At 42.2% G+C, this 22,103-nt stretch overlaps 1 protein-coding gene across 1 annotated transcript in view; it reads left to right on the forward strand.

The window, feature by feature from the left end:
- Positions 1-11,135: 11,135 nt before the first annotated feature.
- Positions 11,136-22,103, forward strand: part of LOC147453345 (peroxisome biogenesis protein 19-2-like) — a 36,160-nt gene continuing 25,192 nt past the window's right edge. Inside the window, exons 1-3 of the mRNA XM_086515550.1 lie at positions 11,136-11,334; positions 11,420-11,471; positions 11,607-11,898. Coding sequence (XP_086371676.1) covers positions 11,298-11,334; positions 11,420-11,471; positions 11,607-11,898 — 381 coding nt within the window. The 5' untranslated portion in view covers positions 11,136-11,297. The remainder of the gene's footprint in view (positions 11,335-11,419; positions 11,472-11,606; positions 11,899-22,103) is intronic.

The raw sequence follows: 22,103 nt of genomic DNA on the forward strand, positions 1-22,103 counted from the left end.
ATAAAAGCCTGTTCAACTGCACGCTGTGTAGTCCTGTTTTTTCTGGAAAGTGATTCTTGCAACAGCAATGTGCATAATGCATCAAAATTGAAAACTTCTGGAATTCCTTGGGTCATAAGTCTCCAAGTACTAGCAAAAGTCTAGTAAGAATCTGGTAAGGCATCAAGAATAGTCTACACAAGGGAACTGTCTGAAATGACTTCACCTGCAGAAATAAGTTGCTCATTGATATCCTTGACACTAGCAAGGAAAGTGTCCATATCATTTTCCTCATGCATAATCTTTGACTCCAGCTCTTTACGCTGTCGTGCTGTGACACGTACATAGTGGGAACGCATGCTACAAGATCTATCTTGTATTTTTTTTAGATACATAATTATATTTTCTATAGTGTACATATGCATATTTAAGTATAATAATAAGCCTTCTATCTCATCCTATTATTTTTCTCAAGGGTAACATATCCTTACTTTACCATCAGAAAATACTATGGGAAAAGCATCAATAGCTCCGCCTCTTTAACTTGGGGCAAAAAGCATTGATTCTTTATTTCTACTATTTCATTATCATCTCACACCCTAGCTAGATCCTATATCTAGGGTAAACTCCAATATATATATATTCTATGTATTTTTTATACTTTTCTTATATTTCTTTTTAAATAGCTACTAGGAGAGAATCAAATCCTAGTGGGACACTAGGTGGCATGATTTCAAAGATACACTTATTTTAATGCATTATTGCAAGCATGATTACAAAACTTTGTCAAGGAGCAATGTCATGCTTTCATATGGCATGAGGTGTCCTTTGGAATTAAATGAAAGTCAAGGCTAGGGAGACCACATGAAGACTTTTGGTGCCATAAATGGACCCTATTTTGATGAACTTTTTACACAAGGTTCCAATCCGAATTGGAGAATGATTTTAAAATGAAAATCGTAGCTAATGAGCTGAAGTTTCTGCCCATATTTTTACTTTTTTATTTGGAGCCATGGTTGAGGAGATATGATCAATATACTGGACCCCAGTCTGCCCACATCATGCAGGGACAGCTCATTTCCAACTTTTCCAATTCCTGTTCACACTGGCTCCTCTCTTCTTGTGTAAACCCTTGGGGGTTCCCTTCACCTATAAAAGGGGACCTCTTCTTCCTTGGAGGGAACTCAAGTATTCAAGCCATTGATGAGAGGAATTCTCGAGGGAGTGAGTAGTAATGCCTAATTGTACTTAGCCATTAACATAAGCCCAAGCCTACACTTTCTCCTAGAGGGAGACTAGCCATTCTTGCAACAAGCTAACCTTGGAAGATCAACTCTAATAAAAGAATGTCTTACACTTGGTGTATCAATCAAAGTGGAATTCTCCACTCTTCTTCTCTCTCCCATCAATAATGGTGCCGAAGGGTTTCAAGTAAGATGTGTTCTACATTGATGTTTTCTTGATTTCTTGTCGTTTTCATTTTCATCTCTAATCCAACATATATATATATATATATATATATATATAATCTCATCTCTTTAACCAAATCTATCTCTTTCACTCTTAGTAATTCATCCTCTCTACAAATTTTAGGTTCTCCTTGCTACAGGTACATCTCTCCCCGCAGTATCCTTATTGCCTACGGGCAAGAATAGGGCTTGGGAGGGAAACTTCTCATCTCTTCACTTCTCTCATATCTACATTTTTCTCATATCTACATTTTTTTCATATCTACATTTCTCACATACTATCCTAGATGAATAACCCACATGATGATCATTTCTATCGCTTTCACTCTGTACGATCTATTAGAATTAACGTATGGATTAGCCGTAAAATACACTTTCAACAACGTATAGTGTTTCTCTTTGGCCCTAAAAGGGTCAATGAAATACTTCTATCACCGGATCCCATCATACTACCTCTCATAGACTATAATTTTTCTTTTGATGTAAGCGTAATTATCTTGCTATGAACCAAGAGGATTTGTACACACAATTAATCCCAATCACTAGACAAAATATCTATATTATGGTAAGCACAAAACTACAATTCCAAAGAACAATTCGTAGCCTATTTGGTCAGCCAAGATTGAATGCCATTAACTCATCTGTTAACACTTTCATATTACCCATGATACGATATGACCATAGCCTTGATGTTTTCATCTTTGTGTTATTTTAACATTTTCTTTTGTGTTCTTTCTTTGTGCGTGTGAGTGCAAGAGAGAATGGGTGGGCTTCTTTGATTGTACTTCTTTCCAAACCCTAGTCTTCATGGCATCTATGGTTTAACTCCTTCATATAGTTTTTGTCGAGTTCTCTCACAAACTCTCACAGCCATAAGCCTGGTGCTTTCCTGGCAAGACCGCAAATTTCTCGACAACGCAGCAAGGCAATTTTAGCCTCATTGCGACTTGCATAAAGACCAACCAAAATATCCCAAGCCTGTTTTGCACATTTTGCTGAACGGATGTGAGGAACAATGGTGCGCTTCACAAACAACGCAATCAATGCATGAGCCTGTGCATCCTTTACATCCCAACGAGCTTGTTATGTCGTAGGCAAAACAACTCTAATAGCAATAATCCTTGCACCAAGACCTGCAATATCCTCAACATCGCCTACATCCTCAGAACCAGGACATACATCAATGCCTTGCACAATGTTCCAGACGCCCTTTGACACAAGAACATGTTGCATCATATAAGCCCACATAGGGTAGTTGTCCCCATCCAACCTGTCCTTAGCAGCAAACATCTTGAACACATCTGTGTTGTTGTCAGCCATGGTAAATGCTGCACCTGATGTGAAAACTGCCCGAAAATAGGAGAAACGGAGTGGGAACAACACGTGCTATATAGCACAAACCGTAGAAGACTATGAGGTACCTGTTATGCAAAAAATGGCACTGACAAGCAAAATGACGAAATAGACTGTGCAATACTGCTTGTAGTGGAACCGGAGGCCGAAATGAGCCCGAATAAAAAATCTGAGCAGACTAGGCTCTACGAGCTTGCTCAAAATTTTTGTTGACCTACGAATGCTTGCCAAAGCTCACTGAAATTGGAGACAATGAGCAGGTGTGTGCTGGAGCAGCTGGCGACTAAGCCCGGGAGGACGCAACCTGCTCTGATACCAATTGTTGGAATTAGGGTTGCAGAGAAATGCACACAACTTGGAGAAGATGAAGGAAGCTCAAGGCACACAATAGAGAGTGTGTTACTTAGTATGCAATGGAAAGATTGATAGCCCTAGAGTGATGGGCGTATATACAATGCTCGGGGGAAAAAAACTCCTAAAGAGGAAAAAAATGCCCCGGTGGTCCTAGTGTGTTCACACACATCACTACCACATGTATATGGTAGCACCTTGACTGACATCTGATGGTTCATTGACTCCTGATGATTTGTGTCTGAGAACCACTTTGTTGCCCAACTTCCCACCAAGTTTCATCATTTTTTGGATTCATCTGAAGTGAGAAATTGAGGCAAACAATTTTCATGAGCTTACAAGTATCCCTTTGCTTTGTTATACCACTATTTAGACCTTGAGTGTTCTTCTCTTTATCCTTGGAATTTTCACACTATTTGATTGCCTTCTGCCTTGTACTTCTTTGGATGAAGCCACTGGAAGTTCCAAATGCTACTCTAGTTAGTGGGTTAGCTTCATGTTCCCTCCCCCAGCCCTCTGTCATAGTGCTTTTTGGACGTTGGATCATTTTAGCATTGGTTAGATAAAAATAACCCTTTGTAGACTGAAAGTACCAAGTCACTTGGTTTTAATGATTTTATGATCCATTTTGTGCCTAGATTCCATGGCGAGTCATCCCTTTGCCTCCTCCAACTAGTGGCCTACTTATGTCCTGTTTTTGTCATCAAGGTACATGAATCGCGATTCATGTTCAAACATGTTTTGCAAATCCAAGTAGTAGAGTTTGTTGTTGGGCTTATGGGGAACTTACCGCCCAAATTTTATGGGATTTAGGGTTTTGGGATCCATGTTCCAACTCCTTTTGTAATTGTTTTTACCTGGGATGATTTTGCCAGGTGCCAAGAGTCTACTGATGAGAGGGTTTTGGGTTTGGACAAGTTTTGGGCTTCCCAATTGGCTCTGACAATTTGCAAAAACTTCCATCTTGATTTTGATCTAAACTGTTGTTTTGGTGTTCCTGGTGCTGTGTGGAGCATATACAGATGTTCTTGTAGGATTAATGATCATACCTGTCAGATCTGGTGTAGTAAGGGCTATTGTAGTGGTCGCAACAGGGAGAAACATGGAAGATTTCTCTAAGCTTCTCTAGCTCTCTCTCTCTCCCTCAGTGAACACAAATGAGCTTTACTTGCCCCATTTTGATTATATGTTCCCTCTCTACTTGGAATGCCACATTCATACTTACCTCCATTGCTCATATCTTCCTGTTTATATCTCCTGCGGTTCGAACCGTTCCTCATTCGGGTATTTGGTCGACCAATGGCCTTTAATCTGCAATTTTGCTCCTTCAAAAGTTTTGCCAAAATTATTGTAATCACTCATATATATATATTCTCAGCCTGGCATCTTATTTTTCATGAATGGTGTCAATATGGCTCATTATTATGCATGGTAAGAGATAAAAAGCTCTGAAAAAGTGTTAAAAGAAAATAAATAACAAGAAAATATTGTATACAAAATGATGATCATCTTACTGCTAGTTCTTGCTGCTAGTTCCCCCGCTTCCCACAGTGAGTCATCCCAGATGAACATGTGTCAAGGCGCATGGGTACGAAGTAAGTGTCTATGCATAGCCGTATACTATGACTCTAGGATGCGAATGGAAGATATGCATGGGGTAATAAAATGCGGTGCAAGATATGGGTTTTGAACTATATGTTCAGGGGCTGTTGATGATGAGATTGGTTTGAAGCTTCGTGGTCCAAACAAAATAAGTTGAAGAAGACGCTGCCTATCTTTGACAGTGAAACCTCGTAGTTTTGACAATTCATCTAATTTAGATTGATGGATTCTTTTGGGATGCCACTGAAAATGCATTGATGTGGATTTTGAAGACTGTGAGTTATTTGATTGGCGAGTTTGTTTTGGTCTCCATGATTTCCAAATGACATTCGTGGGTTGTTGATGGTTTGGTTGTATTGGCTTTGTGATCTTAATAAAAGTTGTAGATTTTTTTGTTTGGGTTTGGTTTGTTGGGGTTGGGTGGATTAGTTAGTTGTAGAAGGGGTGGTCTATGTAGAAAATTGAAAGAAAGGTCTTGTATAGGGAGTTGTAGCGTTCAATTTTCACCAAGTTTTGACTAGTTCTTTTCTTAGGCATAAACAACAAGGGTGAAAAGGTTAAGTCACTTGCCACTTTTACTTTGTGTGGTGAGTTCAAGGCCCCCTTTGTTTCAAGACTTTGGGGAGACTCCTACATGCATGTGCCAACAACATGCCAAGGTGCATTTTAGTGCCAAAGTATACCAAGGTTCCATGATTTGGTCGTGCACCTTGGTGGGTGCCTAGAATGAATGCATGTGAGCTCCTGGGTGGTTCGGGGGGGGGGGGGGGGGGGGGGTCACATCGACATTACGCTATTGTGAAACCACTTGCTCTTTTTGGCTAATGTGCTTCCCGTGTGCTTCTTTAGTTTTCCTCTCCCCCCCCACCTCCCCCCCCCCCCCCCCCCCCCCCCCTCCCCAACATGTGCCATCCTCTTCTCTATTTGACACGCCATGAATATTGAGGGGATCAAGGGTGGGGGTGCATCTAGCGATTACGAGTGAAATTACGGCCATTGCATGCTTGTGTTGTAAATTTGGGGCAGGTAAAATGTAAATTTGGGCCCAAGCCCCACCTCCCCCACCTCGAGACTTGAACTTGTGATATCTCACTTGGTAACCTGATGCCCTAACCACTTACCCATGTGTGCTTGAAAATAATGGAAGTCCGCATGGTTTTGTAAATGTAGATTGTTGTAAATTTGGGTGCTCAAGCAACATTTGTAAATTCAAGGATCCAGATCCACAGCCCAAAATTTGCATGTGACCATCAAATGCAACACCATCCTTGATTAACTCAATATTCATGGCGTGTCATATAGAGAGGAGGATGCGCCATCTACATGTGTTCCCCCTAAAGTGGGTGTTGAAACGCGTGCATCCAAATTGACTCCCTCTACATCATAGTAAATTCAGAGGCCAAAAAGTACGTGTTGCACTACTTCTCCTTCTCCATTACGAGCCCAAAATCATTCTAACTACTAGGTTAAACGTGTAGAGCAATGTTTTTCAATTCATTATGTGATTGTGCGTAGTCAACAAATTCAATACAAATGTGATATCTATTGAGAGGGTTATTTGCTTCATAATTCGAGATTATTATCATTCTATCTTACAACCTATGGCACTGCTAAGAAAAAGGAGGAGGTGGTAGTGACCTATAGCATTATGGTTTGGAACTCCGATTGTCAAAATGACAGTAGATGGATTCTAACAATTTTTTTTTATGAGCCATGGTGTTATATGGTTGTCTGATTTTCTTTGGTTGACATGGTTTTGAACTAAGCTATAAGTCATGCTTCATTGATTATTTTGGATTGATAATTGATAATCGTGCGTTATGATTTATGGCAGCTTATGTCTCTCTAGAAAGTCCATGAATACCAACCAATGATCGAGTGGTGTCATGTGGATAATATACAAAGACAATAAGGGGTGATCCCCATGGTTGATGCCAGTTGGGATCCTCAAAGAGGCTAATGCTTAAACTCAATAATATGTATTGATTCCTGGCCATTAATGCATTTGGAATCCTTTCAAAGCTTGGGCCCATGGAGAGAGACTAAGTGGCCTCTACTATTGAGTCGGGACAGGTGGTTGTGGCTGGTTCATTCCAAGAGAAGTGAAATTCTCCTTGTCCATAGGGTACCCGGGGCTGTCACTTATCAAAAGACCCCTATATCACGTGCGTTCAAGAGATAATTAATAATACCCCAATATACATACTATACTTACACTGTGAGCCTATTTAAAAAAACCCCACCCCCCTCTATATCTATACATTTTGGTCTTTTAATAATCCTCTCCGGTTAACTCACATGATATCATACACATTCTAAAAAGTGACCACCCCGGGATAGGGTAGCAAGTTGGATGGGTGGCCCAGTTGATCCTTAAATGGTTCGAGGCCCCACTACAAAGTCCCTACAAAGTAGATACACTATATTTTTTATATAGGGTTTTTTTCAGAATATTGCTTTTATTTTTCATTGGGATTTACTCATAATACTATATGACTCATATAGAGAGTCATCCTCTCATCATATTTGTTCATATCTCCTTCCATCTCAAATCTCTACTCAAAAAAAGCACGAGGCAATAATTATTCTTGATTTAGTCCGCTCAAGGTTAGCAATTTAGCTAGCTTTGAGCGTGCGTAAAGATCCTCCTCTAGTGGGTAGATTCCTAGGCCGTGGAAAGTGCAAAGTCTTTGAGCTATATTTTGTTTCTAGTTGTGAATGTAGAATTTCAATGCAGACGCCTAGGATGGGATCTCTCACTAAAGATGCGCACCTTTAGAGGTAGCCATCAATTGTGAATGGTACTTTATGTGTAATATGTCAAAAAGAAGGATCACTAGCATGTAAAATTTCACTACATGATCGGTTTCTTCTTTTGTGAGATGCAATCGAAATTTGAAGGATAGAAAGGTACTATGTTACAGATTTATTGGCATTACATGTTTGAGAGCCCTATGGTATTGTGGTGAAATTTGAGAGATATATGACTAATTGTCTATTCCATCTGATAGCCCTCTTATGTTGACAAAACAAGGTAAAGTCTCCTTTAACTCTATGAAAACAAGCACTGCAAAATTTTGAATGCCTTTCTCTTTTCTTCTCCAGCTTCTAAGGTTGAGTTCAAACCAACTGACAGGAGAAGATGATTGCCCTGCATGAGGGGTTCTTATAAGATCTACAAATTGTGAAGATGTGTTGAGTCCACCATTTGGCTAGGTCTCCTGAGAGCGCATTCTTGTAGGGAAGTCTAAACCATTTTTGAAAAAAAGACCCTCTCAGGTAGGAAGGCCCTCCAAAAATGTAAATACCCCATAGCACACCAATTTCACCTACCACAAATGCATCTCAAATAGCTACCATTCTCGCTTGTGACTACTCTATGGGAATGCATCCAAAATGCATTTCTATAGAGTATTCTAAACCCCCTTTTTGAAGAAGACCCTCCTAGGTAGGAAGGCCCTTCAAAAATGTAAATACCCTCATCACACACCAATTAAATGCATCCCAAAAATCCACAGGTCTTGCTTGTGGCATATGAGAGGTTCATGGTTGATTGTCATCGCCATTGTCAGGGGTGGTTGAGCTAGCTTCTAGGCTAGTGGCCATTGTTAGTTTAGAGGCATTTCCAGCGGGTGATGGAAGCCCTAACTCAATAAGAGGGCCTCTTAGAGGGGTTTTTCACTCCACTATTTAGACATTTGGGTCAAACTTTGGGAAACTACTATTTAGGGACACGGCAAGAATCTTGTGAAGTCAGCCACTCTAACCCTCAAAAGAGAGAAGGCTACTTCAAGCAGGGTTGATTTTTGATGGGTACTTTTGTCCCTTAAATTTCAAGGATTTTATGTTTTTGGCCTACAGAAGACCTTAAAGAGGGGGCATGTTTGGGCATGCAATTTTTGGGTCATCACATTAGGCCCAAGATGTGCGCCATGTGTACAATGTTTTTATTAGGAACAAGATCTACTTGTGTGTAGGGCCCATGGTTTGCAAGGCCATTGACTCACCATATGGTCATTGAAGCACTCGTGCATCACTCAAAAGGTGACTCCCATGTCGTGTTTATGCAAAGAAGTCCTATGCCTTACCATGTGTGAAACTTGTGTTTTTGTTTACATTCCTCTTCCTCTGTCCATGTGTATATGGGTGAGAAATTAAGCACGTAGATATGAGTTGTATTAATGGTAGAGGTGATGGCATGAGCATTATGGAGATTAGCTAGGGCCATATTTTGGTACTGTGCAGCTATGCGCAATGGCTCTATGGTTGTCAATGGGATTTCAACAATTGGAAATCATCCCTAGTGGCTAGCCCATTATGTAAACAGCTACATCAATAACAAGAAGCTTTCTATGCAAAGATCAATGTTATGGAGAGGAGGTCGACACTAGGGCCATCAATCGTATTGTTGCTACTTCTCTGCCTCACTGCTACAATTGCTGCTATTGTTGTTCATGTTGAAGACTCCCACAATATTCTCACTCACGGCTCCATTGTTGCTACTCATATTAAATATCCCTCGTATCTTGCAATTGTGGCTAGTCCATCCACCAACATTCCGAGTGGCTCTCGGCTTGACTTGGAGCCCCCCAAAAGCCTCGTACACCTACATATGCCAAGGACTCCTAGCTCGACTTTTTTCGTCCCCTCTAATGTACTGAGTCTATGCTTCATCTCCCTTACACTTCTACCTCCTAAGAAAGTGGCTTTGCATAAGCATTACTCATAGCTAGCGGCTTTGCATAAGCACTTCAAGTGGTTATTTAGTGACGGATTTGCATAAGCTAGAAGGTTAGAGTGGCAAGTGGTCTCCCTACATTACCTTAGGAACAAGCTGCAGGCCATCGTGAGATCTCACGTTGTTTAATCTAGGCAAAACTACCAAAATACCCCTTAAATTTGTGGAAATTCCCAAAATATCCTTGTAATTTGAAAAATATTTTCAAACCCTTGTGCTATTTCTTATAAGTAATTGCTCCAATTTTATACAAAAGCATAAATACATCTTTACAAAGTTGTTAGCAAAATATTATCATACCAAAAAATGGTAGCATTTGCGTGTGTTAATATCAAGCCATTTTATCTCTTGAGTCCTTAACACCATCGAGATTCCACTTTCTGACACACTCAATTTGTTGAATAGAGTGCTTTATATAGAAATTTGTAAAAGATTATCGTTTTTTCCATATTTTCTACTATCGCGAGGGGTAGATTGAAAATTTTGAAAAAATTCTAGCATAGATTGAAAATTTTAATCCAAACTTGAGGGATATTTTGAAAATTTTCTAATTACAAGGGTAGAATGGAAATTTTCACAATTTTGAGGGATATTTTGGTAATTTTTTGTTAATTTACTAGGTAAGGTTTGCGTGTGTTAATATCGAGCCATTTTATCTCCTGAGTCCTTAATACCATCGAGAATCCGCATTTTGACATACTCAATTTGTTGAATAGAGTGCTTTATATAGAGATTATCATTTTCTCCTTATTTTCTGTTATCGCGAGGGGTAGATTGAAAATTTCGAAAAATTTCTAGGATATATTGAAAATATTAATCCAAACTTGAGGAGTATTTTGAAAATTTTCTAATTACAAGGGTAGTATGGAAATTTTCACAATTTTGAGGGATATTTTGATAATTTTTTCTTTAATTTACTAGGTAAGGCTAATGCCCATCCAAAAGAAACGTGCAGAAGTGTCACCCCCTTGACAACCCCTGTGACATGTAGCCGTTAGGGACTGTTTCCCTAGTCCATATGATGGATTGGCCAGCCTTATCCGGCCGGTAAGACTCACCTTAAGAGTCGGGCTGCCTTCGCCTACGGGGTTGGTGGGTGTGTGTTTTGTAATTTCAAAGCTGTAGGTAATTCCAAAAATAAAATAAAATAGGGAAAGTTACCAAAATACCCCTCTAATTTGTGGAAATTCCCAAAATACCCTTGTATCTATTTTGGTTGGATTGTTCAAGATTCTGATCTGTATTCTTTTTTGACAATTGAGATCCATTTCGAGTGCTTAGAATGTAATATATCACAAATTACCTAGCAAAACAAGGCATTTATGTCTAAAAGTAATGAAGCAATTCATCTATAGCCTACATAACCCACTCAAATTCTAGTTTTAGCATCTTGTATTGATAGACGATTAGTCTTCTTATGAAAAGCTATAAATTTTTTAATCTTTGGAAAATTTAATCCCACAACCAGGGGTATTTTCGGTATTATGAAAAATTTGAAGGGCATTTTGGGAATTTATGACAAAATATTGGGGGTATTTTGGGAATTTGCACAAATTAGAGGGGTATTTTGGTAAATTTTCCAATAAAATAAAAAATCGAATCGTAGACGTGGCGTTGCTTCTGAACGGTCGGCAAATGTTCCATTCCAGCCAGGTTTATGCTGTCTGAACTCGAGTGTTTTACACGCCAGAGTGCACAACAATAGCAATGGACGGTCGGCAAATTTTCCATTCCAGCCAGGTTTATGCTCTCTGAACTCGAGCTTTTTACACGCCAGAGTGCAACAAGAGCAACGGCAACGTGCCATGGCTGAGCATGATGATCTCGACGACATTCTAGACAGTAAGACTTCTTGCGCACTCTTTCATAACGAAGATATTTGTTTTTTTTTAATCTGTCATTATTTGCATATGTTAATTATTCACAGGTGCCCTTGATGATTTTGGTGCTGTTGATCGTGGAGGGTCATTCAATCCGAGGTAGCCATCATTTGCATCTTGCTCTGTTTTATTTGATTTGTTTTTGCTTCATGGTATGGTTCTTCATCCAATCATCATTTGCATCTTGTTGTGTTTTATTTGATTTGTTTTTTCTTCATGCTATTGTTCTTCTAGGGTGTCAGAGGAGACCAAGACCGGGCAAGGTCTAGGGCTTGGGCTTCCTGCTTTGGGACCAAGGGGAAGAAGAGGAGGCTCAATAAAAGCCAAATCGAATGGTAAGACTTCCTCTACCTCCAAGACGGATGAGAAAACTGCAAATGGTGGACACTTGTCGGAGACACTCGAAGAGCTTGCTCAACAAACTCGACAGACGTTGGAAGGCATAGAAATGAAAGATCAAGAGGCTATGACGGACAAGTTGGTTGAAAGCATTGTAAAGCAATTTGAGGAATTGGGAAGCTCTGAGGTATCGTCTTAAGCATAATTCCATGTTCTAAAGACTTGCCATATTTAACTTTTTGTATGTGTCACATGTGAAAATTTGTATGAAAATGTAAAACTGTTATGTTGATTGGTTGTAAGTTTTGAGTTTGGTATCCTGAATGAGTTTTGTGGATGTAGGCAAAAATGTTTAATTCTTCTTAGAAAATGGGTAAGATAATCTTAATCAAGAGTACTTATTTATGGAGAAGAGTATGTTGTAGAGGATTGAATGTGTGTGATTTTTCTTTTTTTCCTTCCGACGTTGAGTATGGTAGTTGATGCATGCCAAATCTTGAAGATTGTAGTTGTGTGATGCTGGATGCCTCTGTTTTGTAGTCACCCTTTGTTCTAATTTTGTGTCACGTGCACACCTAACCCTATCTGCATGTGGATAAGCTAAATTCTATTTCTGGAGTTTAAGATAGGCTAGGAAGTGTTCAGACACCCTTGTGAGCCTGTACCGAGGAAGTGCATGTCCAGACACTTTACAATAGTCGGATATTGTCTAATTGTACATGAGCAAATTCAATATCTGCTAGGTGTAGATATTGGGGAGTGCTTCCATACAGTTACATTAGTACCCAACCTAGGTATTTATTTTGCATTTGTAGTACCTCTTAGAAGTGAGTTTATTAACTCATTATTAAGTGACAAAGTTAGAAATGGTGGAATTTTTAGTTGCATTGCCTGATCCAGCTTTAATTCCCTATAGAAGTCACAGCATAAGCTAGTACCCTCAGTACCACCACCAAGTACCTATAGTACCCTCAAGCACTCTCTTGCGTTTTTGCTAGTAGTACCCTCATGAGATTCATGGTGTTTTTGCATGTGTTTTCAGCCATGAGCAGCAGACTATCAGTGTTTTCGGCCATCGGTAGCAGATCACCAACGTTTTCAGATTCAGCTTTCACATCAGCCAAAATTTTCAGTTTTTTGTCCATCATTGACAGTAGTTCAGTCCACAACCTTGTCGCAGCTGTAGATCCTATTTAGCATCCCTAGCGTTTTACATTTTCAGCCCTTAGCCTCGTAGATCCAAGCATCTATCGCAAGATCCTATCAGCATCTCAACATCTAGGAGCATTGTATCAGGACTTGTGCACTCTAAAGAAAATACCTCTAGCAATAGAGAGGGGGGCCCTTGGAGGGGAGTTTGGGACCCCATGTCAGGTGCAACGGAATTGAAATGGTGAAGATCTACTTTTACACTTCCACATCCTTTCTTTCCTTGCGTTAGTGATTCCTTTTATCTTTCCCTGAAGAGAGGGAATAAGAGTGCAATAGAGATGTGGAGAGAGAGAGAGAGAGAGAGAGAGAGAGAGAGAGAGAGAGAGAGAGACCCTATGGGGTCCCAACCAACCCTTTCAAGGGTCCCCACATTGTTGTCGATGTGGTATTTGCTCTTGATTGCGTAAATGAAATGTACACACAATGCAATACTTCAAGTGCAGACTCTACTAACTCGAATGATGACTGTCGCCGCGATAACTCCTCACCCTGGGGCTAATTTGAGGCACCTTTGGATCCTTCTCGATGTGGGATTGTTGATGGCCACCAAGGGGAAGATCTGGGGTTGAGGCTGCAAAAACGCAAATCTGAAGCGTAAAACGCAGCAAATCTCTCATGTAAAGCAGGGCTGAAAATGTAGATCTCGATGATGTTGATGATGGACAGCAATGGAGCACTCGGTGCCGGCGAGTGAATGGCCGAGGGGAGACTCAGTGGGCTGCCGAAGTACCGGTCCATATCTGGGATGCTGGTGCTCTACGGATCTCACACACTTCCGGTGATGGAAGGGCTGAAAACTGTGAACGTTGGCTGATCTACAGGAGGGATGGCTGGCGCTAGGGCTGAAAACTGCGAACGTTGGCTGATTACCTGCTGAAAACGCCAAGGCTAATTTGGAGATCGAAAACGCCAGGACTGATCTGCTACTGCAAATGCTGAGGCTCTCCTCCAACTAGCGCTCCCAATTTTTGCTTCAAATGCTAGAAGTTTTGCTCCCTTTATAGACAAATTTTTTGACTTATAAATTTGCTAAGGCTTAGGTAGGGCAAACTATTCACCAGACCCAATAAAATAATTCATAAAAATGATTTATTAACAAGTTTGGCCAAGGGGTCAATTTTTGGGTGAAACAATCGCACATCTGCCACTTCGGAATCCGATCGACATGGTGGCTTCCAGAATAAACTTCCAACAAGGGGCTAAGAGAAATCTTAAGCCCACGGAAAACAAGGACCGTAACGGGGAATGGCTCGATAGATTCCTCTAAGATGGGGTCCCAAAGCCCCCTCCAAGGGCCCCCCTCTCTATTGCTAGAGAGGTATTTGCTTTAGATTGCGCACATGCTGGTACAATGGTTCTGGATGCGGAGGTGCTTGACGATGCTGACGGAAGATGCTTAGAACTGTGAGGCTAAGGGCTCAAAATGCAAAATGCTAATGATGTCGATGAATCGGGTCTACAACCATGACAAGGCTATGAGCTGAAATCAAAAAACGCTGGCTTGCTGAGGGTGAAAATGTCAAAGTTGACGATGCGGAAGCGTAGAGACCAAGGAAGAGAGAGAGAGAGAGAGAGAGAGAGAGAGAGAGAGAGAGAGAGAGAGAGAGAGAGTCTCCTGAACCAATCAACCTTGGCAATGAATAATTGAATGTGTATACAATGGAGCCAAGGGGTTGCCTATATAGCAACCTCAACAATTTGCCCTACCCAAACATTGACAAATAAGTAAAGTCAATACCTAAAAGCCAAAATAAATAATGGGATCACATTGGGCAGTTCACTTGAGCTGCCAAAATTAACACCTTATCTGCAGGCTGCAGCTCATAGTGGACATCAATCGTGAGACCAAGTCGATGAAGAAGCTACCATGGACACCCCAACAGAAGGCCTGGACTATTGGATACACCTCGGTTTTACTACCCTCAGCTTTGTACCTAGAAGAATGCCATCTTGAGTATTGGTTGTCTTTTTAGAAAATTTGAACTATAGACCACACTACGTCTAAGAATCCCCATTCGTGAACTGTAAACACATTACGTCCAAAATTTAATACTCCAAAATAATGAACTATGGAACACATCCTGTCCATAATCCGACCAATAACAATGGATCGGTGCACTCATCCATAGTGTTTTAGATACGTCTAATTGGTTCCTTGCCAGATGCATGTGCCTTGAATTCCAACCTACGGGTTCAAACACTGATAACTTGAACTCCAACACAAGGGTCCAAATCAATTATACGGAGCAATGTTTGCCCCTCTCTGCCACTCACAAGTCTCTCTCTGGCTGAAGCTGGTGGTGGTACCAATCTCCATGTGACTAGAAGACGGGAGACCTTGCCAGTGTAGACTCTACTGCACCAGCAGCCGTTTTGCTGCCCTTCCCTGAGTCACTATCACTGCTTTTCTCCTGATGCTTGCTTTTACCTTTGTCCTTTGTAGAATATCTGTCTTGCCTTTAGATCTGCAATCCTTGGCCAAATGACCACACTTTCCATTATTGTAGCAACGGTTCTTGGTCCTTTTGGAATCCGAAGCAGTAAGTGCTTCCCCGCGTGTCTGAGAAATCTGAATTTTGCCTTGAGTTATCAACACTGCTCCCTCCTCAATGAGAAAAGAGGTGAGATTATCAAATTCCAGCTTTTCCTTCGTGACTTGTAGCCGAAGTGTCCTAGACACCGTTTCATACGCCTCAGGCAACTTCGTGAGAACCAAAGCAGCTAATTGAGTACTCGTCAGTGCCCTTTTTATAGCCGATAGTTGATCATGACTAACTTCAGTCTTCGTAAGAAATGATTGCATGGAACTTCTTGGTGGAAACTGGATGGCAAATAACCATCCAAGAAGGGTGACTGCTCGCATTGTAGAATCCCAAACCACATATCGTTAGCAGTCTTCAAAGTCTGAATGGTTGGAGAAAGGTCCTTTGTAAGAGATTCCGCAATGGCCGACATAGCCTTCGCATTAGCCGCATCCCAATCGACACACGATTTGAGATGTTTGTCATCCTGTTGTGGGGATCCCTCGTGGGACGGGGCTCCGAGTCATCGACAATATCCCTTTAGCCTTTCCGTGAGAACCAGAAGCAAATTCCAATGAGCGTAGTTATTTCCGTTCAATTTGTCGCTGGTGCTCGAGCAAGGGGGGCTATGTTGAAGTTGCAAGATCTGGTAATTTGGGAAGCCTTCTCGCACTCCAAGGATGGCCGCACTAATCCTAAGCCGATCCACTCCTTTGCACAAAGACCTCCACACAAAGACCTCCACACAAAGTGGGATTCTCTTTGAATTCTCCCAAGCCGCTCCACAACAAGGTGCTTTTACACCCCTCTCTTGAGCTCCAATCTCCCGCTCCTCTCAGCTCGACAATGCTCCTTATCAATCTTCAAGCCTCAGTGGCTAGCCACTGGCTATAACCGGCCTGTACACAGTAGAGGGCGGTACTATTTCAATTACCTGTTAACTTTACACTGAGCAATGAGAAGGAAAGAGAACATAGATGCGTCCAGCGACTAGAATGTCACTGTGCACACGAGACCGACACCCTGCCCCACAGATTGGCGCCCCTTTCGATATTTCTTTATTCAATTTAAAATAGACAATCCGAACACTTAGTACAAGCTTTCACAAAGCCGTCCAAACCTGGCGAGGGCTGAAATGCAGGTTTCCGATCTGATTTCGGCAGCATAACGGTGCAAAACCCCTGTAGGTCAAAAGTACCTGTCCAGGACGGATTCCCTCGCTATCTGGAAGCTTTCTGGTGAGCTGTCACAGAAATTCAGCGTGCTGTAATTCTTTGTTTTTCACTGCCGGGTGCCCATAAGCCTGTACACGCATCCCAAGGCTTTCACGGGCAGTTTAGGTGTGCGAAACCCTAAACCTGCAGAAAAACACAGCAAGCTGTAATTCTCTGTTTCGGATCGTTTTTAACGGAGCGAACACGCCTATGCGTGTCTCAAAGGCTCCCACACACAATGGGAGAGTTCCCCTGTGAATTGGACAAGTTTTCACGCGAGAAAACTCTCCAAACTCGCAATCTTTATGATGGAACTGTGCGTACCTGTGGGGGATTAGTAGTTAGCTAATCCGGTTCCTGTTCAGAAGGCTCTTGCCTTGGAAAACACGCATAAACCCCCAGGACTGTACATACTCATCTGAGTAGCCCAACTAGTGGGGCATTACCATATGTGCCAAAGGGGAGAGAGAGATGCACGAGAGCAAATCATCGCGCTACATGAGACAAAGGAGAAGGCAAGCTTTCAATTAAAGCTGTAGACCTTCACCTACTACTCACACACACACACACTGTAGGTCACTTATGAAGCTAAAATCAGCCCCAGCCTCAAAATGGGCGTCCCCTCCAGCTGAGATGTCTTGCAGATGGCTCTACAATTGCCAAGTGTCCAGTTTGCCCCTTTGAGTTAATTCCCTAGTTCCCACTCACTTATAAAGTTGTGACTTTCCGAGTGGCCCAGATTTCATTTGGTGCACACAGGCTTTCATACTCATTAGAATTCAATGCTAATTGGCCCGACCAGTCCCTGACTGTCCAACCTAAACTCCCGATGTGAGAAACCTATTCGGCCGCAACCGTTTCACATTGGCCATGCAATGTCCACTTGCACCTTTTCAAGGGTTCCAGGAAAACAAGTAAAAATAAAATAAAGAAAAATATGTATTACATATTTAGAGAAGGCAACAAGAAAAATACACCTCCTGGTGACACACCCCACCCTTGAAATACTGCAAGCGACCTCGCTTGCATGCCAATAATACATGCGGATATCTCCTGATATTACATCTATTTAACATAATATGGCGGAGGGGAGTGCCCTTTACACGTGTCAAATTCTGCGAGATGAAGGCTAAATGCCAAAAGTGAGAGAAGTTCATGTGCACGCGATAAAGAGGGGGAGCGAAAGAGAGAGAGAAAGGCCGCCTTCGGTGGCCGGCCGTACTCGTATATTCTATGATGGAAATCCAACATCCAAGATATACAGGGTGAAGATACTGCGTGAAGATACTACGTGAATGTCCCAAACTGAGTGTGAAAACAACTCCTTGTAATGAAAGAAGTGCCAATAGACCTGCAAGTGTCCTGCCCAATATGATCTGTGGTGTCTGTAGTCAAACCATATGGAGAAAATGGGAAAGTCCAGGAACCGTCATGAGAATGACCGGAAGCCTTTTAATGCATGAACCTATAATCGAGTGTGGCCAGGTGGCTAAGCTGTGTAAAACTCCAAGAAGGCCAGATGTAGCAATCTGCTCCATAATCGTCTACAGCAGTCACCGAGAGACCGCACGAACCACCACCGGATGGTGTCCTGTCAGTAGGTAGGGTAATCCAAGATGAGGGGAAAGCCAAACTCAATAGTCTGCGCTGTGAAGGGCCTCTAAGAAGAGGTGTTGTCAGACCAATCTGTCTGCACCGTAATCATCCTGTATGAAGAAGGGAAGCCAGACTCAGCAGTTTGCGCTATGAATAACCTCTGAGAAGAGGAACGGCCAGACCAATCTGTCTGCGCCTTGCACCGTCTTGCCTGTATCTCTTGCCTCCAATCCTCCGGTGTCAACTAAAACAGAATCCGCACCAACAACGCCACCAAACCGCAACTCGGTGTGGCTCTCAATGTGAATGAGCTGGGAGTGGCCTACTGCCCAGGTCGGTGTCGGGAATAATGGGTTTGTGAGGTGATCCAGGTGAGCACCGGGTTGCTCACTGTGGGAAAATTAATAGACCCGATGCACTACATCACACAAAAGCTCCAATGACACCTTGATAATTGAAAACAACACCATGAAAGCCTTAAGCTGGTAATGGTTGACCCAAAGTGAATGTAATTACAAAAGTTACCGTTAACGGCACTGCAAGATCAATTCTCGAGCGGATGAGAGCTTAATCCTCTCAAAATCCGCCCAAGACGGTAAAATTCAACCCTGGTTACACCTTGAAAGCTTAATTGTTTAGAATGTCTGTTATTAACACTTAGAAATTGGTGCTCCTCTGCTTAGGTTAAGTGCGAAGAAGCCGAGACTTCCATTTCCCATAGCCTACTTGGTAGAGAGTAAGAGCAATCTACCAATCCCTTCTTCCTTTTCTTGTTCTTTACGTGCTTCCTGCTCCCTACAAGTGTCACGTGACACATCTAACCCTATGTGTACGTGGACAAGCTACTTCATGACAAGGGTTCAATTCAGTTCAATTAGTTTAGAATAGGAAGTGATCTGGCACTTTTGTGAGTCTGTTCGTAGACCGTGCATGTCCAGACACTTAGAGTAGATGCATATCCTCTGGTTGTACACAGCATGATCATCAGATTTCCATCAGAACCCATCAGGAGCATTTTTACAGTGCATAGACCTATTTCCCTATTTTTGACATTTTTCACTTATTATTTTTAAGTGACTTTTGTTGGGAACTGGGTAGGGCAATTTGACTAGCCAAGTATATAAGCAAACCTAGCGCTAGCACTTGCTGGCAGAAGAGGCAGCATGAACTTCGGTTCAACAGGCCCCTTCTTAGCAGGACCCCCAGCAGGCCTAGCGTTTTTGCATCACAGCAAGGACCTAGTGTTTTTCATCCAAAAGACCAGCCTTGGCGTTTTTGCATGGCAGATCAGCCTCGGCGACAATAAGACACAACAGATAGCCCTAACATCAGCAGATTCCACAGTGACAGCAGATCAGTCCTAGCGTTAGCAGATTTCCTCAGCAAGGACAGTTTTCAGCCCTAACGTTTTTGGTTTGCAGATCAGCCTCGGCGTTTTGCAATTCCATCGCGACAGAATCAGCAGTAGCATCAGCGTTTTCAGTTTTCAGCATTTAGACACAGCTGAAGAAGTCCCGAACCTCGCAGATCACACCTTCCCGCAGCAGATCCTCGCCGCACGGCCAGATCCAGCGTAGTTTGCAGATTCAGCCCGGAAAACTCAGATTTCAGCATCTGCATTTTCAGCGCGTCGTCGTCGCATAGCCGTCATCGACATAGAGTCAGAATTCAGCAGATAAAGATTTGCAGATTTCAGCCCTTAGCGTTTACATATTTCAGCCTGTCTCGTTGTCGTCCTCCTCATCGTTGTCGACATCGTTGGCAAGTCCAAGCATCGTAGAGATTCGTGCAATCATAAGTAGACTGCTCTCGCCATAGAGAGTGGGCCCTTCGGAGGAGGGTTTGACAACTTTTCTGGTGTCGTATTCTTCTCTCTCTATCTCTGAGTCTCATGCACCTTCACTCACAGTGTTCATCACTTTGTTTGTGTCCATTGCACACTCTCACTAAAGGAGCAGAAGGCTCTCCCTTCCGTAAGTAAAAGGAACCCTTGAGCATAGTTCGGAGCACTCATCTTGAGCAAAGTTCAACATTCACTTCCGCTGCACCTTACGTTGGTATCAGAGCTTTGGCAGTGTTCTGTATCACTCAAGGAAAGAACCACAAGAACCACATAATTTTTTTTTCTTGTTGAGGTCGCACGTAACCCAAGTTCACTTCCTTGTGTCGATTCCTAATCGTGTTTTTGAAGAGTGACAGGAATCCCAAGAAAGAAGGGCTTGTTCAGCCTTCCCTTGTTCTCTTTTCACTCATTGAGAGCGGACCGTGCACTTAGCGGCCGGCCAATCGACGTGAGGTGGGAAAAAACAACTTTGGTGTGAGCGCAAGGCCGCCAAGGGGTGCGCCCGCGGAAAAGAGAAGAACTCGGGTGAAGAGAAGATCCTTCTCTAATAGAGATTGCAAGCTAAAGAAGAACCTCAAGAACTCAAGAACCTCAAGAACCCAAGAACCCAAGACCCACAAGAACCCAAGTTCCTCGTGAACCTAAGAATCCACGACTTGAGTGGATGGTCATTACCCGAAGCGGAATGGATACTTTGCATGAAGGTGATGAGCATAGAGTTGGCGAAGAAGAATTTTCCCCACCAGGAGGTTTTTCCGACCCTCCCCCTTCCCCATCTACGCCAAGGATTGCACTAACTCCTATGGAGGAGTTGGAGCAGATCTTTATGGATAGCAAGTTAGAATGCGAAGCAAGGAAGTTAGAACGCGAAGCAAGAAAAGCAGAAATTGATCGTAAGTACGAAGAAAGAATGGCAGCCATAGCGCGTGAGCGCGAGCAAGCACGCTTGGAAGCCAAAGAAAGACAAGTCAAATTGGATTGTGAGCGTGAGTAAAGACAAGCAGAGAACAAAGAAAAACAAGCAAAATTTGATCGCGAGAACAAAGAAAGACAAGCAGAATTTGATTGCAAGAACAAAGCAAGACAAGAGAAGAGCGACCAACACATGAAAGAGTTGTGGCGACTTTTTCCTATTGTGCAGGCGCAGTTTGAACAGAATCAGGAGAAGGAGACTCTTTTAGTCTTGTCTTCTCCAAAGCAAGACACACATGAGTTGCATGATAATGATAAGCATGATGATGATTTGCATGACAAAGATGTGATTGTTCACAAGGATGATGGTTTAGTTGATACTTTGTCTAGTGAAGCTAACCTCACTGCAGATTCGATCGATCACAAGGAACCGATCTTGGCTCTCGAGTCGAGGTCCAAAGAACCCCCTCAGGAAGAACCGATCTTGGCTCTTGAGCATAGGTCCCAAGAACCCCCACAGGAAGTATTATGTGTTCAAATGATTAGTCAACACGCATTGTTTGAGTGTTCCATTTGTGATGCTTTCGTGTATTTTAGTCACCGTCCTTATGTGATCCCTTTTCCTAGGCATGACATTGTACGATGAGCACGATTCACTCATGAATGAGCACGGATGTATGCGGAACTCTCATAAAAAGATGAAATGTTTGCACCCAAGGAATTCACATTCCATGTCTCTTCCTTGGCATGACACAATCTCAGAAAGAGCACAAGAAGGTTTGAGTATTAAGCATTGGCATTTCCATTGTGATTTGCCACAGTTGATTGATTTAGATGAGAAAGTCAAGATTCGACCTCATTGTTTGCATGTGTTTGATGAACGGTTTGGCACTCCGTATTTATGTTCATCTACATTGCATGCACAATCTTTAAAGAAGACTAGAATTTTTCCAGTCACTTTACTGGAATAGGTATGTTCATGTTTTTGTGTTGGGAGTGGTTTCGGGAATTTTCATCCTCGGAGATTTTTGAAGAAGGTAGACGCTTGACTCTGGACGAAGTTGAAGCATAGAAGGAGCCTCACAAGACTGAG

This window comes from Adiantum capillus-veneris, chromosome 7 (assembly GCF_014529385.1).
Source record: "Adiantum capillus-veneris isolate H3 chromosome 7, ASM1452938v2, whole genome shotgun sequence".
Classification (NCBI taxonomy): domain Eukaryota; kingdom Viridiplantae; phylum Streptophyta; class Polypodiopsida; order Polypodiales; family Pteridaceae; genus Adiantum; species Adiantum capillus-veneris.